This window comes from Otolemur garnettii, unplaced genomic scaffold (genome assembly GCF_000181295.1).
Source record: "Otolemur garnettii isolate 467f Iridium unplaced genomic scaffold, OtoGar3 scaffold00001, whole genome shotgun sequence".
Classification (NCBI taxonomy): Eukaryota; Metazoa; Chordata; class Mammalia; order Primates; family Galagidae; genus Otolemur; species Otolemur garnettii.
The window spans coordinates 28,580,922-28,599,439 of NW_003852396.1; the positions used below are offsets into that span (position 1 = coordinate 28,580,922).

At 40.7% G+C, this 18,518-nt stretch overlaps 1 protein-coding gene across 3 annotated transcripts in view; it reads left to right on the forward strand.

Moving 5' to 3' along the window:
* RAB6A (RAB6A, member RAS oncogene family) overlaps positions 1-18,518 on the forward strand; it is a 97,814-nt gene that overhangs the window by 27,856 nt on the left and 51,440 nt on the right. For all 3 annotated transcript variants that reach the window (XM_023509473.1, XM_003780913.3, XM_003780912.3), the window contains exon 2: positions 10,637-10,695. In XM_023509473.1, the coding sequence (XP_023365241.1) occupies positions 10,666-10,695 (30 nt within the window). In that variant the 5' untranslated portion in view covers positions 10,637-10,665. The remainder of the gene's footprint in view (positions 1-10,636; positions 10,696-18,518) is intronic.

Sequence of the window (18,518 nt, forward strand, 5' to 3'; positions counted from 1 at the left end):
AAAAAACAACTTGGTAACACTGGCTTATTTCCCCCTTCTGAATCTTCTCCAGTCTTTATTTTATTTATTTATTTATTTTATTGAATGATAACTGTGTACATTAATGGAATTCTGGGATACAATATTTTCATCAGGCTGGTTGACATAGCCTTCATGTCATTTTCTTAGTTATTAAGACAATCATATTCTGCTCTTAGAGAGATTCACTTGTGCCCTTGTAGGATAAACCATAGAAGTGATCCTTCCAATCACCCTCCCACCACCCATTCCCCCTCTCTTCTCCCCCCCCCCATATACTTAGGCTGTTGTTGGGTTATAGATTTCATATGAAAGCTATAAATTGATTTCATGATAGGGTTGTGTACATTGGATACTTTTTCTTCCATTCCTGTGATATTTTGCTGAGAGGAACATTTTCCAGCTCCTACCAAGGTATCTTTCAAGTTAAACAAAGTTTGTACTAGGGTTCTTCTTGGGGAAGAAAGATAGGTATTTTGGAAAAAATTCTCTAAGTCTTTCTTGCTAATAGGGAGGAGGAGGGTATATCTAGAAAGTGCTTGGCTTAGGCGTGGGGAAGAACAGAAAAAACAGAAGAATGTGGAGCCTAAAAGTATGGTTGGAAGTCAGAGCCTGAGTTGATAAAAAATCAAAAAGTTTTTTTTTTAAAAGAGGATGTTTAATATTTAATAGAATTTTTTTTTGTGTTTCATTGATATAAATACCCTCTATTTCTCAAATGTTGAGAATGTGACAATGTAATTTTCAAAAGTTAATGATATGGCTTTCATGCAAATATAAAATGAACATATGTCAAAAAAAAAAAAAAAGAATGAGTCTCCTTTTTAAAAATTAATTTTGGCCATCTTTGCAGCAATACACTTGAAATTGAGTGGTTTACCACAAGGTGAAAGTCAGAGGGAAAATTCAGTTTCCACTCTCTGAACTCTATGCATCTCCTATAATTAGGGCTATATGCTTTCTTGTTCTTTTAACTAATATATCAGGGTAAAGTCTCCCCCCTGAAATGGGTCAACAAATAATATAGACTCATAGTTTAAAAACAGGGAAAGGAGTATTATCTGTTCTAAAAGCAAATAATGAGACAAAGGTATGTATAGACCTCAGGAAAATACTCAGTTCCCACACCTCGAAGGGATATATTACCCAGGCCCTAGATTCTTTGCTCTAGCCACTCTCCATTTCTTTGGTATTGTCAGAAGACAAAATTCTGTTACCAGTCCAGGTGTTCCCTCTGGACATCTGGCTTGGGGGTACTTGAAAGATGTGCTCAAGGAATCCTGAAGGTCAGCAGGAGGAATATCTGTGGTGGGTCTCAGACTAAGGGACTCTCTGGGTATCTGAGAAGATGCCTACACATTGATACCCACCCCACTCTGTAATGTCATACATATGTCCCTCCATCAGTGCAAAAGTAGGTGATCTTGAGGCCAAACATGCTTGACTCTGCCCCAAAGTCTCCTTCTTCAGCAGGATGCAGCCTATTACATTCACTACAGTATCTGTCATGTTTAGGTTCCCTGTCCATTTCAAACCTCCTATGCTTTCCTTAGCATAGATTACACATCATAGTGTTCATTGCCTCTTTGAGGTCATCTTATAGCTTAGACAGAAACTCATTCACTGATGGCTCAGCTCATTTTCTGCCATTTGTTTCATCTCATATTCTTTCACCTTTCAGCATTGCTGACAATGTCACATGTTACCCACAATACTTGGAAGATCTCTTCAGCCCAGGGATGATGTTTTTTGTCAGGATGAACAGTCACCGCCAGCTGTCCATAGGCCTTCTTCACTTCACTATCTGATCCTGTAGCTTCAACCCCCAGCACATGGAAAGGATTAGTTCCTCTTTAGGAACCTCAGCCATGGCCAAGAGTTGAGCCACTTCCTCTCCAGACTGGCAGTAGCATCCACTGGCTACAGGTGTATTCCCCTGTGTATTAATTAGTCCTCTGTTTAACCCAAGGCAACTCCAGCTAGCCCCACTGAACAATCCTTCATCAGCTGCTGCCATGGCTTGCTCTTTCTCAACAATGTCAAGCAAAGCTGCAAGGCAGTAGAATCTAGCCGAGAAAAGAGACAGGTGCTGTATCCCAGCAGCCTAATCGGTCACCCAGTCCCACCAGAAACTGCCAGCCCAACTGTAGACAGCCCCAAAAGAGGGCCAGAGCCAGAAGCAGCAAAGCACCCAATAGCCTAAGAAAGCTGGTAAATAGCTTGCCCCATAGTAAGATCCCTGGCTTAGAAATTGGAACATCACCTGGGCTCGGTTCCTCACTTACCCTCTCTACACTCTTTCCCAAACTCGAAAAAGGTTGAGATCACTGCTTTTCAGCTGCCTGCATGCATAGATGAGATGGCCACAAGTTTCTACATACTTTCCCACCAATACCAGCAGTTCAATGAGCCATCAGAAGCTGACCTGTCCAAGCTGACATATTCCCTCTGTTCCCCACAATTCCAGGCCTCTGTGCTTATCTGCCTGACTTCGTTTTCAGCCCAAGTGATGTCCACCCAGGAACCTAGGATCTCTACATTCACCTTCCTAAGCATTCTTGTTGGTTGGAAAGCAGTGCTGCTATCTGTGGGATGGTGGTTTCTTCCCACTAGACACATGTAAAAAATCACTGGGGAACTTCTTGATTCCTTATCATTTTTCTTTTCCAACTCTTCATTTTCCCCCAAGGTTGGAGAAGTACAGTGGTGACAAAAGCTGCTAGAAAAGCCATCTCCTCTGTCAGAGTAAGGCCCTTCAGGGATTCCAGGGGTACCCTGGCATTTATAAGCAGATGGAATGGAAATAAAAGAAGGGTTCCCATTCTTTTTTGGTAACTGGCCTCATTCTCTCTTGAGAGTTCCTGGTCCATTCTTGACTATTCTGTTGCCTCAATCTGATCAGGGTCCTCTCCATCCCTAGATGGTCCTGGACTTCTTTGGGGGGTTATAGCTTGGATCTGACCAGTGGGCTGGGTTTGGGGGCTGTGTGTATTTAGGACCAGAGTGCTCTTTGAGTCAGCAGGTACCATTAGGAGCAATATTTCCTGAGTCCTGAGAATGAAAGTATTTCAGGGTCCACAGAAGGTCCTAAAGTCCTGAGGGAGGCACTACCACTGTGGTGGGCTCCACACAACCTTCTTTCTCCTGGGTATTTCTGGGCCTTGACCCTAGGGCTTCCTGAGAGTCTTAGGACACAGCCATCATGGTTAAGTTCTGATGCTGAAGAGCAGTGATAACTCCTGGAGCAGTTGGGCCTGGGGTGTGGGGAAGCTACCAGAGCAGCTCCCCCAGCTCTGCCTCCCACTCATACTCTCCTTTCTGGTCATTTCTTTTTTCTTCTTTTTTTTTTTGAGACGGAGCCTCAAGCTATCCCCCTGGGTAGAGTGCCATGGCATCACAGCTCACAGCAACCTCCAACTCCTGGGCTCAAGCGAGTCTCCTGCCTCAGCCTCCCAAGTAGCTGGGACTACAGGCGCCCGCCACAACGCCTGGCCATTTTTTGGTTGCAGCCATCATTGTTGTTTGGCGAGCCTGGGCTGGGGATTCGAACCCGCTACCTTAGGTGTATGTGGCTGGCGCCTTAGCCGCTTGAGCCACAGGCACTGAGCCTCTGGTCATTTCTTATGTGCATATCTTTGTTTAATTCAGAGAACATATCTATGATAGCTGCTTTTTTTTTTTTTTGAGATAGTCTTAGTTTATCACCCTTGGTAGAGTGCTGTTGTCTCATAGCTCACAGCAACCTCAAACTCTTAGACTGAAAGTGATTCCCTTGCCTCAATCTCCCTGGTAGCTGAGACTTACAGGTGCCTGCCACAATGCCCTGCTTTAAAGAGTTCCACTATTCTGCCCTTGGTATAGTGCCGTGGTGTCATAGCTCACTGCCACCCCAAACTCTTGGGCTTAAGTGATTCTCTTGCCTCAGCCTTCCAAGTAGCTGGGACTACAGGCACCTTCCACAATGCCTGACTGTTTTTTGTTGCAGTTGCCATTGTTGTTTAGCTGGCCCGGGCTGGGTTCGAACTTGCCAGCCTCAATATATGTGGCCAACCCCATAACCACTGTGCTACAGGCCCCGAGCCCCTGCTGTTTTTTAGAGATGGGGTCTCGCTCTTGCTCAAGAGGGTCACAAACTCCTGAGCTCAGGCAGTCTACCTGCCTTAGCCTCCCAGAGTGCTAGGATTATAGGCGTGAACCACCAGGCCCAGACCCATATCTACTAATTTTTGATTGAATACTGGGTATTATGAAAAATACATACAGAGACTCTGGATATTTTAGTTCCTCTAAAGCAGTAGTTTTCAACCAGTGTGCCATGAGAGGATCTTAGGTGTGCCACCAAAAATTTTAAAGATCATTAATTAAATTATTTGTGAAAGTTCAGACCACAGTAAGTATATTCTTTTCTTTACTCTTTTTTTTTTTTTTTAAAGAGACAGAGTCCCACTTTATCGCCCTCCGTAGAATGTCTTGGCAGCGTCACACAGCTCACAGCAACCTCCAACTTCTGGGCTTAGGTGATTCTCTTGCCTCTGCCTCCCAAGTAGCTAGGACTTCAGGTGCCTGGCTATTTTTTGGTTGCAGCCATCATTGTTGTTTGGTGGGCCAGGGCTGGATTCGAACCTGCCAGCTCAGGTGTATGTGGCTGGTGCCTTAGCTGCTTGAGCCATAGGCACTGAGCCAACATACATTTTTTTAAGTAAAAAAAGTTAGCATTTTTCAAAACAAAATTAAAACTGTATATACTATTTACTAGTAAAGAACTGCTTAGGTCAAGTCATTATTAATAAAGAGGTTTCTTCCCTACTGGGCCTGGTGGTTCATGCTTATAATCTAAGCACTCTGGGAGGCTGAAGTAGGAGGATCCCTTGAACTCAAGAATTCAAGGTAAGCATGAGGAAGAGGGATACTGAGTCTCTACAAAAAAAAAAAATTAGAAAGATTAGCTGGGCATGGTGGTATACACCTGTAGTCCCAGCTATTTTGCAGGTTGAAGAAGGAAGAACACTTGAGCCCAGGAGTCTGAGGTTGTGGTGAGCTACAGTGATGCCAGGGAGACAAAGTGAGACTCTGTCTCATTAAATAAAAAAGAGGCTTCTTCCTAAATATCGGTTTGCTTTTAACTAGTATATAGGGCAGGCATCCTCAAACTCGGCCCATGGGCCACATGCAGCCCACTGAGGACATTTATCCGGCCCGCTGGGAGTTTTTGCTGCCACTGCCTGTCCTGCTTAGTAGCCGACTTGTCCCAGAGCCCACAGTCTGGCCCTCTAACGGTCTGAGGGACAGTTAACTGGCCCGTGTTTAAAAAGTTTGAGGACCCCTGATCTAGGGGAACTAGTTATAGCTCTTTTATTCAACCTGCTATTTTAGGGTCTGCAGAATAGGACAGTTGGGGGTGGATAATTTTCTGAGACTCTTCTGTTTGGCCTATTTTTTTTCCCTTCAGGTTTTCATGTGGCTTATGAACAGAGGGAAATGTAGAGGTCAGAATCTGGTCTCTAAAAATTGGGCTGAAATCAAAAGTTACTTAAATTCATACGAAAACATGAATGTCTTTTATCCTCCCAAAAAGTATTTACATTTTGGGAAGCACTAGAGATATTCATTTGTCCAGTTCCTTTCTAATTGAGAACTATTTTTTGCATTCATTTAGTATTTATTGAGTCTGTACCAAGCTATTAAAAAAACAGAAGAATAATCAGATCTGGCTTTTGTCCTTGAAATGTGTGCAGAATGGTCAAAAATTGTCAGCATTCTATTATTTTTGCCTGGTGGCACTTTCATATAGATTAACCTAAAAATATCAATACAAAGTAGAATTATGGATCTTTGGAATTGTCCTGCCAGAGAAGTAGAGAGATCTGTTTCTATTTATTTATTTTTGAGACAGAGTCTCACTTTTCTTGCCTCCAGTAGAGTACTGTGGCATCATAGTTCACAGCATCCTCCAACTATTGGGCTCGAGCAATCCTCTTGCCTCAGCCTCCCAAGTAGCTTGGAATATAGGAGCCTGCCACATGCCTAGCTATGATTTTTTTAGAGTTGGGGTCTCACTCTTACTGAAGCTGGTATGGAACTCATGAGCTCAAGCAATGTACCTACTTAGGCCTCCAAGAGTGCTGGTATTACAGGGGTGAGCCACCATGGCTGGCCTGTCTGTTTCAAAACAGATTCTTGTGTTAATTCTTCATCTTCCAGGGATGTCCAGCCTTTTTACTTTTTTGCTGTTCATTGGAAGAATAAAAGTTATCTTGGGTCACACATGAAATACACAAACACGAACAAAAGCTGCATATGGTGCAGGTGGCAGGATGGACAACCCCTAACAATCTAGTAGTACTAATCCTCATATCCCTCTAGGATTCTCTTTATCTTTTGTCTTTCTTCTCCTGTGGATTATACTTTGAGTCACTAAATGAAGTGGACCTGAGCCTCTATTAGTTCTTTTTATTAGGACTCAAGTAATTATCTGTTTGGGCTTTTGTAAATTAGGGATGTCAATATAATTGTTTGCCTCCCTTCTGTGTCTTCATTTTCCTCTACTTATAACTAAATACTCTTTTCCTGTGTTCTTAATTTGAGAGATTGCTGTCTTTTATTAGTGAAAATCATGTTGATACTGTCAACAAACTCATGAACTGGGCGGTGCCTGTGGCTCAGTGAGTAGGGCGCCAGCTCCATATACCAAAAGTGGCAGGTTTGAACCTGGCCCTGGCCAGACTGCTACAACAACAAAAATAGCCAGGTGTTGTGGTGGACACCTGTAGTCTCAGCTACTCAGGAGGCTGAGGCAAGAGAATCACTTAAGTCCAGGAGTTGGAGGTTGCTGTCAGCTTTGATGCCATGACACTACCGAGGGCAATAAAGTGAGATTCTGTCTCTTAAAACAAAACAAAACTCATGAACCATCTTATAGAATTGGAAAAAGAGTGCTGTAACCCCAAACCCAGCAGAAAAAAATAACCAGAATTAAAGTAGAGATTAATGCAATTGAAAACAAAACAATCATTCAGAAAATTAAAGAAACAAAAAGTTGTTTTTTCGAAAAAATAAATAAAATTGATAAACCTTTGGCCAGATTAACTAGAAACAGAAAAGTAAAATCTCTAATAACTTCAATCAGAAATAATAAAGGGGAAATAACAACAGATGCCATACAGATATAAGAAATCATGTCTGAGTACTACAAGAAACTCTATGCCCAGAAATTTGACAATGTGGAGGAAATGGATCAATACCTGGAATCACAAGTAGACTTTAGACTTAATCAGAAAGAAATAGATCTCTTGAACAGACTGATTTCAAAAACTGAGATAGAAGAAGCAATTAAAAAAATCTCCCAACAACAACAACAATAACAAAAAACCCTGGTCTAGATAGCTTCACACCAGAATTTGATCAAACCTTCAAAGAAGAACTTATACCCATACTGCAGAAATTATTCCAAAAAATTGAGAAGGAAGAATTCTTCCCCAGCATGTTCTATGAAGCAAACATCACCCTGGTACCAAAACCAGGAAAAGACCCAACTAAAAAGGAAAATTTCAGACCAATTTCACTAATGAATATAGATGCAACAATTTTCAATAAAATCTTAGCCAGTAAGTAGATTACAGCTACAAATTTAAAAAATCATACATTGTGATCAAGTAGGTTTCATTGCAGGGACACAAGGCTGGTTTAACATATGCAAGTCCATAAATGTAATTCACTATATCAACAGAAGCAAAAACGAAGACCATTTGATCCTCTCAATAGATGCAGAAAAAGCATTCGATAAAATTCAACATCCTTTTCTAATTAGAACACTTAAGAATTTAGGCATAGGGGGCACATTTCATAACCTGATGGAAGCCATCTATGATAAACCCACAGCAAATATTACACTGAATGCCACTACTATTCAAAATAGTGCTGGAAGTTCTAGCCAATCCAATTAGGCATGAGAAGGAAATAAAGGGCATCCAAATGCGTGCAGAGGAGGTAAAACTCTCGCTCTTTGACAACGATATAATCTTATACTTAGCCCCAAAGACTCCACCATAAGACTCCTGGAAGTGATCAAAAAATATAATAATGGGCTTGGTGCCTGTGGCCTCAAGTGGCTAAGGCGCCAGCCACATACACCTGAGGTGGCAGGTTCGAATCCAGCCTGGACCTGCCAAACAACAATGATGGGCGCAACAAAAAAATAGCCAGGCATTATGGCGGGCGCCTGTAGTCCCAGCTACTTGGGAGGCGGAGGCAGGAGACTCGCTTGAGCCCAGGAGTTGGAGGTTGCTGTGAGCTGTGATGCCATGGTATTCTACCCAGGGGGACAGCTTGAGGTTCTGTCTCAAAATAAATAAATAAATAAATACAGTAGTTTCTCAGGATATAAAATCAATGTCCACGAATCAGTAGCCTTTGTATATGCCAATAACAGCCAAGATGAGAAGCTAACCAGCTGCCTTTACAGTAGCTTAAAAAAAAAAAAAAAAGCTAGAAATATACCTAACAAAAAAGGTGAAGGACCTGTACAAAGTAAATTATGAAACCCTAAGAAAGACATTGCACAAAATATTAAAAAGTGGAAGAACATACCATTATAGCTGGGAAGAATCAGCGTTGTGAAAATGTCTATACTACCCAAAGTAATCTACAGAGTCAGTGCAATCCCCATTAAAATACCATCATCATACTGTCAAGATTTAGAAAAAATAATTCTTCATTTTATACAGAACCAGAGGAAACCCTGGATAGCCAAGGCAATTCTTAGTAATAAAAACAGAGCCAGGAGTCTACCAGTCTTTTGGCTATTCTACACGGCCACAGTGATCAAAACTGTATGGTATTGGCACAAAAATAAAGACATTGACATTTGGAACTGAATAGAAAACCATGAGATGATACTAATTTCTTACAGCCACCTGAACTTGGATAAACCAAACAAGAACATACACTGGGCAAAAGAATCCCTATTCAATTAAATGGTGCTGGTAGAACTGGATAACCACATATAAAAGACAGAAACTGGATCTACACCTCTCACCACTTACAAAATTTGATTCAAGATGCATAAAAGATTTAAATCTAAGGCATGGAAAATACGTGAAATTATTGTCCTGGGGAAAGATTTTATGAAGAAGACTTCATGGCAATCGTAATAACAACAAAAATAAACAAACAGGACTTAATTGAACTGAAAAGCTTGTACCACTAAGGAAAGAACAACCAAAGCAAACAGACAACCTTCAGAATGGGAAAAGATATTTGCATATTATGAATCAGACAAAAACTCGACAACTAAGATCTATGGGGAACTCAAATTACTCAACAAAAGCTGACCCAACAATCCCATAGATCACTGGGCAAGAGACATTAATAGACTCTTTTCCAAAGAAGACAGACGAATGGTGAATAAACATATGAAAAAATGTTCATTGTCACCAATCATCAGATAAATGCAAATCAAAACTACCCTGAGATATCACCTAACCCCAGTGAGAATGACCCACATCACAAAGTCTCAAAGCTGCAGATGCTGGCATGGATGTGGACAGAAGAGACTTTTACACTGCTCGGGTAGGACTATAAACTAATACAACCTTTTTGGAAGGAATTGTAGAGAATCCTCAAAGAACTCAAACTAGACCTCCCATTTGATCCTGTAATCACATTATTAGGCATCTACCCAGAAGGAAAAAAATGCTTTCATCATTTGCACTAGACTGTTTATCACAGCTCAATTTACAGTTGCCAAAATGTGGAAACAGCCTAAATGACCACCAACCCAGGAATGGATTAGTAAGCTGTGGTGTATGTATACCATGGATTAGTATTCAGCCACTAAAAAATATGGAGACTTTACATTGTTTGTATTAACCTGGATGGAGGTGGGACACATTCTTCTTAGTAAAGCATCACAAAAATGGAGAAGCAAGAATCCAGTGTACTCTATTCTCAGCACAGTGCCTGTAGCACAGTGGTTACAGTCAGCCACATACATGGAGGTTGGAGGGTTTGAACCCAGCCTGGGCCAGCTAAAACAACGATAACTGCAACAACAACAACAACAGCTGGGTGTTGTGGCCTGTAGTCCTAGCTACTTGGGAGGATGAGGCAAGAGTAGTGCTTAAGCCCAAGAGTTGGAGGTTGCTATGAGCTGTGACACCACGGTACTCTACCAAGGGTGACACAATGAGACTCTGTCTCAATAAAACAAAAAAGAATTCAATGTACTCTATTCTAATATGAAGGCAGAAGATGAGCTAATACAAAGGAGGGTAGGGCAATGAGCGAGTGGGGAGAGGGGAAGAGGGAGAGGTAGGAGAGATCATGGTGTATGGCATACCTCTTGGAGGTGGGACACATTTATAAGAGGGACTTTATCTAACAAATGCAATCAGCATATCCTAATTCTTTGTACCCTCAGTGAATCTCAAACATTAAAAAAAGCAAAAAAAAAAAAAAAAAGATCATGTTGACAAACTTAGCATCATATGATTACAAATTACTGTTAGAACCTGGTAAAAGCTAATGCTTTCCATTGAATTTAATTGCACTTTTCTATAGAATTGTCTGAGAACCTAATGTAATGTGTTCACTAAGCAAATCTTTTTTCCTTTCATTTCAGTTGGAAAGACATCCTTGATCACCAGATTCATGTATGACAGTTTTGACAACACCTATCAGGTATTTTGTTCTTGTCAGTTTATTAGTTGTCTCTTTTATGTTATAATACTCAAGGTATTTTTAAAAATTAACTTATTTGCATGCAGTTATGGATGTAAAAGCACTTTCTGTAATCTGTAAAATGCTATGCAAATACAAAGTATAAATTATTTTGTCCACCATCTTCAACTTGATCATGCGATTTTTTTTGTCTTCTTTTACAAAGTCTTATCAAAATATTATCTCTGATACTATCTGGAATGGAATCAGAAGTGATAATAAATATTCTCTTACAGATTTTTTTTTTAAGACAGAGTCTCAAGTTGTCACCCTGGGTAGAGTGCCATGGTGTCCCAGCTCACAGCAACCTCAAACTCTCTTGGGCTTATGCGATTCTCTTGCCTTAGCCTCTCAAGTAGCGAGGACTATAAGTGCCTGCCACAATGCCTGGCTATTTTTTGGTTGTAGTTGTCATTGTTGTTTGGAGGGCTCAGGCTGGTTTCAAACCCGCCATCTCTGATGTATGTGGCTAGTGCCTTAGCCACTTCAGCTACAGGCACCGAGCCATCTTACAGATATTTTATCTAAATCTAGGATTCTGTGACATTTTGATTTACACTTGAAGTCAAGAATAAATAAGCAATGAAATTAAAAATCATTAACAGAAGGAAATTTGAGACATTTATAAATATTTGGACACTAAATAATACATTCTTGATTAATGAATGTCAAAGATGAAATCACAAAAGAAGTTAGAAAATACTTTGATATGAATAAAAAAGAAAACAGTATACTAAAACTTTCGTGATACAGCTAAACCAGTGTATACAGAAAAGAAATACCTTAAATTAATAACATAGCCTTTCATTTTAAGAAATTAAGAAAAATCAAAGTAAACCCAAAGCAAGCAAAAGAAAGACTATTTTAAAATATAGATTTTATTGTTCATTTTAGTATGGCTAATAGATCAGGATATGATTGTCATCAAAAAGACAGTTTGTTAAACTCATAGATGCCAAGGTAAAGGTGGTGATATGCCATAGGGAAAGCACCACAGTCAGTCAGTTAGGAGGTAGAGGAGTAGAGGGTTAGGGGAAATGTGAACAAGAGCCTTTATTATGGTTTCCATGGGAAGAAACAGGAAAGCAGGTTTAGGATTAGCTAATTTGAATAATTTTGGAGGTTCTGGGGTTCAGGGGCTGCTCCTAGGTATTTAGTACATGGCCCAGGTGATTAGGGCAGTATAATAGTGACCCTCAGTGTGATAGAGGAGATCCTGGGGTATTGGCTTTGGATTGGTTGGTTTGCTAATGAAAGTTGTGCTCAAAGGTAAGTTTATTATCTTTAAGAAAAAGGTAAACTGGCTCGGCGCCTGTGGCTCAAGTGGCTAAGGCACCAGCCACATACACCTAAAGTGGCCGGTTCGAATCCCCAGCCCAGGCCCGCCAAACAATAATGACGGCTGCAACCAAAAAATGGCCAGGCGTCATGGCGGGCACCTGTAGTCCCAGCTACTTGGGAGGCTGAGGCAGGAGACTCGCTTAAGCCCAGGAGTTGGAGGTTGCTGTGAGCGTGATGCCATGGCACTCTACCTAGGGGGATAGCTTGAGGCTCCGTCTCCAAAAAAAAAAAAGAAAAGAAAAGAAAAAGAAAAAGGTAAACTTGGGAAAGGGCAGTCCCTTCAGTGTAAGCAATGCCCCGATATCAAAACATCAAATGGGAAATAAAATTAGCTTAATATAGAATCTAATAAAGTTTAGAAGAACGAAAATATATGAGAGAACAGAAAAACAGTGGAGAAAATCAATGAAACCAAAATGATCAATAAAAATTAACTGCCTTTTTGTTAGACTGAGAAAAAAAGAAAAAAGACTCAAATACTAAAATCAGAAAGGAAAGAGGAGATATTACAATCAACTATACAGAAATAGGACTATAATGAGGCAAGGCATGTGGTCCAACACCTGCCTCAGCCTCCCAGAGTGCTAGGATTTCAGGCACTCTACTGAGGGCGACAAAGTGAGAAATGTCTCAAAAAAAAAAAGAAAAAGATGTTTTTTTTCAATTGTTTTAACAAAAATGTTACATTGCCCTGGGTAGAGTGTTGTGATGTCACAGCTCACAGCAATCTCCAACTCTTGGGCTTAGGTGATTCTATTGCCTCAGCCTCCCAAGTAGCTGGGACTATAGGCACCCACCACAAGCCTGGCTATTTTTTTGTTGCAGTTATCATTGTTGTATAGGAGACCCAGGCCAAGTTTGACCCCACCACCCTTGTTATATGGGGCCTGTGCCACTGAGCCACAGTCACCACCCTGAAAAAACATCTTTTATCTGTTTATCTATTTTACATCTAGATGTATGTATTATCATGTAGTTAGTATAAAAACTTGAATTCATTGCTTTGTTTTAGTAATCAATTCCATGTTAATATGAATAAAGGAATGATTAATTTCCATAGATATTAAATGTTACTTATTAACCACCACCATCTGCATTATTGATTAGACATTGTGATTTTTCAGAAAACTTTTAAAGTAAACTTAAAATATTAATCCTTTTAGTATATGTGTTCCAACATTTAATATATTTATTCCAGGAATGTGTCTTCTTAATTGAATTCTTCTTGAAAAAGTGAAAAACATGTTATGGACCTTAGAGTTGGAAGGAAGGACCTTTATTACATCTTAGTTCCACTATTTAGTAGTTAGATGGTCTTAGACCAATTATTTAATTATTCAGAATCTATATCTTCCCAGCTGTAAAGTGAGACTCAATCCCTGTGCAAGGTGATTCTTTCCTTTTTGTGGGGGAAAAAAGCTCTTCTTTTGTGATTATTGTCATTTACCATTAAGAAGAACATTGTTTTCATTACTTCTCTCATTAAAGACTTCTCTCATAGTATTCCTCTTTATTCTAACCTGTCAGCATTTTAGGTGACTATAATATTCACGTAGAAGATCTCCTGGCCTTGTATATTTTCCATAATCTCAACCTTCTTTGAAAATCATTAGCTCGTATATTCCCTGCTTAGACCACGATGTTGTATTCTTCCAATTTTTTTATTCAGATACTTTTACTGTAATAGTTTCTACTTCAGCAGTTCACATCTTTCTGTAATAGTTTCTACTTCAGCAGTTCACATCAAAACTTCTAATCCATTAATTACTCCATGCTATTTGTAAACATCAAATCCTCTGCCTTCTGTCTTATCTTTCTCCTCTTCTAGTTTAGACTCCATTGGAAATAATCCTTAACTTTATTTATTTATTTTTGAGACAGAGCTTCAAGCTGTCCCCCTGGGTAGAGTGCTGTGGCATCATACCTTACAGCAACCTCCAACTCCTGGACTCAAGTGAATCTCCTGCCTCTGCCTCCCAAGTAGCTGGGACCACAGGCGCCCCCACAATGCCTGGCTAATTTTTGGTTGCAGCCATCATTGTTGTTTGGTAGGCCCAGGCTGGATTCGAACCCGCCACCTTAGGTGTATGTGGCCAGCGCCTTAGCCACTTGAGCCACAGGCACCAAGCCAACTTTATTATTTTTTTAGACAGAATCTTACTGTGTTACCCAAGCCTGAGTGCCATGGCATCAGCCTAGTTCACAGCAACTTCAAACTCCTGGGTTCAAGCCATCCTCTTGCCTCAGCCTCCTGAGTAGCTGGGACTGCAGGCACCTGCCACAATGCCTGGCTAATTTTTCTATTTTTATAGAGACAAGGTCTTGCTGGGTTGCTCAAATTGGTCTTAAACTGCTGGCTTAAAGCTTCCCTGAGTGCTAAAATTACAGATATGAGGTACTATGCTTAATCTCATCAGTCTGGCTGGCTTCCAAGAAATATAGATACTGATAGATCAGATAGATAGACATCAATAGGAAAAAGGCCATCTTATAATGTGGATCACTCTCTGAGAAAACTGACCTATGTCTTCAAATGAGTTACATGGGGAAAAAACGAAGACGTGGATATAGTTTACAACTAAAAGATTGTTGTTGTGGGAATTCTGGGACACCATAGGCTCTCTGTTAGGGAGCAGGGAACAAAAGACCTCTCATTTTACCTCATTGTAGAGAGCTGCTAAACCCTGGGTCTCTTTCTCCAGGGAGGTCCCACTTATGAACCTAGACACCACCCAGCTGAGCATAAAATTGAACAAATATTTTCCCCCACAAGTCCAAACTCCCAGTCCACCCTTCCCCCCTTGCATGGTGGTCTGAAGTTCTGCCCCCTGCAGAGTGCAGATTGTTTGATCTTTTCCTGAGAGATCTGGGCATAGTGTGGACCAGTTAACATCTGTGTTCAGCAGAATCTGTGACTAGTGGGGAAGAAAGAGGGCATGGGGAAAAAAGGGACACTTGGTGGGAGGAGCAGCAGTCCCCTGGTTATGACTTCGCCCAGCAAGTGGTAGTGCTAACTCTCAGGCTTTGTCTGGCAGGAGAGTATGCAGAATCCCTGGCTCTGATGGCACCCACCACCGGGAGTGTGGTTGCCTGGTATAGATTGAGTTTGTTGGGCGGGACTGGTCCCCGGCTCCAACTGGGCTGGCAAGCAGCAGCTTGCTGGATGTGGATCGAGGCCTGAGGGCAAGGTCGTGGTCCCTTGACTGTAGTAGAGCTCATGAGCAGAGGCTTGCCAGGTGTGGACAGAGACCTGAGGACAAGGACATGGTCCCCTGACTGCAACTGAGCTGGTAAATGTCCGGGTGTGGACTGAGACCAGCAGGCGGAGGCGAAGTCCCCTGTCTCCAATAGAGCTGGCTAGCAGAGGCTTGCTGGGTGTGGACTGAGACTGACAGGCAGGGACGTGGTCCCCTGACTCCAACTTGGCTGGTGAGCAGAGAATTGGACACCAGTGTAGACTGAATCTGGCGGGTGGGGGCATGAACCCCTGGCTCTAACTGTGCTGTTAGAGACCCTTGGATCCCTCTCTGTAGGGTTTGTACTGCTTAAGACAATTTGATTGGAACTTGTGTCTGGGGCTGTCCACCCGGGGACACTCTGAGGTTGACCTTCGAAGTACTGTAGCGGAAAAGAACTGAAGGGTGGGGGCAGGGTGTGGAAGCTGTCTATACCGCTCCACAGCAGAGATTTAAACCTAATACCATGGCTTCTTAGGACAGGATAGAGATTGACTGATTTCAAAACAGAGCCAGCTTGTGCTGTCTCATCAAGTTAAGTCCTCAGAGTCTCTGGTCAAAACTCTTAAAGGGGCCTGTGTAAGGCTGTAGGGCAGGTGTCCTCAAACTATGGCCCATGGGCCACATGCAGCTACCTAGGACATTTATCTGGCCTGCTGGATGTTTTTGCCACTGCTGCCTGTCCTGCTTAGCAGCTGACTCATCCCAGGGCCTGCAATCTGGCCCTCCAATGGTCTGAGGGACAGTGAACTGACCCCCTATTTAAAAAGTTTGAGGACCCCTTCTGTAGGGGATAAGCTACAATTACAAAGCCTAGCGCTTTGGTAAGGGTCTGATTATCTCTAGTACCTAGGAACCCCAATTCAATGTCATCTTACCAGTTCTAATAACCAGTGGAAAATAAACATGGTGAGGAACCAATGGAAGAAATCTGACAACATTAATAATGAGAATAGATCAACCCTCCGCCCAAGGAATGACAAATAATGCATCTCCTAGACACCTTGTGATTAACTTTGCCAAAGTTAAGATGAAGGAGAAAATTCTGCAAGCATCCAGGTTTAAGAAAAGTATTACCTAGAAGGGGAAAAGTATCAGAATGATTACAGATCTCTCAGCTAAAATGTTTCAAGCCATTAACGGGATGGTCATCAACCTTTCCTAAAACAAAACAACTTTCAGCCCAGGATCCTATATCCAGCTAAACTAAGTTTCATTTGTGATGGAGAAATCAAATATTTTAATGACATACACATGTTGAAGAAATTTACCATAACAAAACTAGCTCTCCAGGATATTCTCAGACCCATCCTTCACAGTGGTCTACCACCAAAGTTAACTCGCTCAGTTTTTGAATAAAATCTAACTTCCATAGTGGTGCAAGGATTAAAACTTTCCACTGGACATTCACAAAACTATGACACCCAAAACACTGCCAGGTTTATCACTTCTCTCAATCTGAATGGTTTATATTGTCCTCTAGAGAGGCACAGGTTGGCTGACTGGATAGATGAACTCAGACCAGATATCTGCTGCACACAAGAATCTCATCTTACCTTAAAGGGTAAAAATCAACTTAGGGTGAAGGGATGGACATCTATAATACAGGCAAATGGAAATCAGAAAATAGCAAGTGTTGCAGTTTTATTTGCAGATACAATTGGCTTTAAACCAACAAAGATAAAAAAAAAGATAAGGATGGTATTTGTCAAGGGAAACACCCAACATGAGGAGATTTTGATAATTAACATTTATGTACCCTACCAGAATGCTCCTCAATTTATAAAGCAAACCCTAATGGATATGAAGAACTTGATATCTTCCTGCACTATAATAGTTGGAGATTTTTAACACTCTTTCGAGAGTTTTGGATAGATTCTCTAAGAAGAAACTAAACAAAGAAATACTAGATTTAAACCTGACCCTAGAACAAATGGACTTAACAGACCTCTACAGAACATTTCATCCTAATAAAACTGAATATACATTCTTCTTATCAGCCCATGGATCATCCTCCAAAATTGATCATATCTTAGGACACAAGTTTAACCTCAGCAAATTTAAAAGAATAGAAATTATTCCTTGTATCTTCTTAGATCACCATGGAATAAAGGTTGAACTCAACAGCAACAGGAATCTTCATATTCAAACAAAGTCATAGAAACTGAATGATATTAACCTGAATTATAGCTGGGTGAAAGACGAGATTAAGAAGGAAATCAAGTTTTTGGAACAAAATGTGATGAAGATGCAAATTATCAAAACCTGTGGGATACTGCAAGGCAGTCCCTAAGAGAGAAATTTATAGCATTGGAAGCCTTCATCAAGAAAACAGAAAGAGAGGAAGCCAACAACTTAATGAATCATCTCAAGCAACTGGAAAAGGAAAAACATTCCAACCCCAAACCCAGCAGAATAAAAGAAATAACCAAAGTTAGGACATAATTAAGTGAAATTGAAAACAAAAAAAAAAATCATTCAGAATATCAATGAAACAAGTTTATCTTTTGAAAAGATTAATAAAATTGATAAACTTTTGGTCAACCTAAGCAGAAACAGTAAAGTTAAATCTCTAATATCATCTATCAGAAACAATAAAGGAGAAATGACAACAGACACCTTAGAAGTTCAAAAAAATCCTCAATGATTACTACAAAAAACTCTATTCCCAGAAATATGAAAATCTCAAGGAAATGGACCAATACCTGAAAGCAGGCCATCTTCCTAGACTCAACCAGAAAGAATTAGAAATTTGAATAAACCTATATCATCACTGAAATAGTATCAACAATACGAAATCTCCCAAAAAGGAAAAGTTCAGGACCAAATGCCTTCACATCTGAATTCTGTCAAACCTTTCAAGAGGATCTAGTACCTATATTATACAACCTTTTCCAAAGCGTAGAAAAAGCGGGAATACTTCCCAACACATTCTATGAAGCAAATATTGCCCTGATAGCCAAACCAAGAAAGGATCCAACAAAGAAATAAAATTATAGACCAATATCATGAATGAATATCGATGCAAAAATATTCAATAAGATCTTAACAAACAGAATTCAACAATGCATCAATAAAATTATACACCATGATCAAGTTGGTTTTATTCCAGGGTTACAGGGTTGGTTCAACATATGCAAATCTGGCTTGGCGCCTATGGCTCAAGCAGCTAAGGCGCCAGCCACATACACCTAAGGTGGTGGGTTC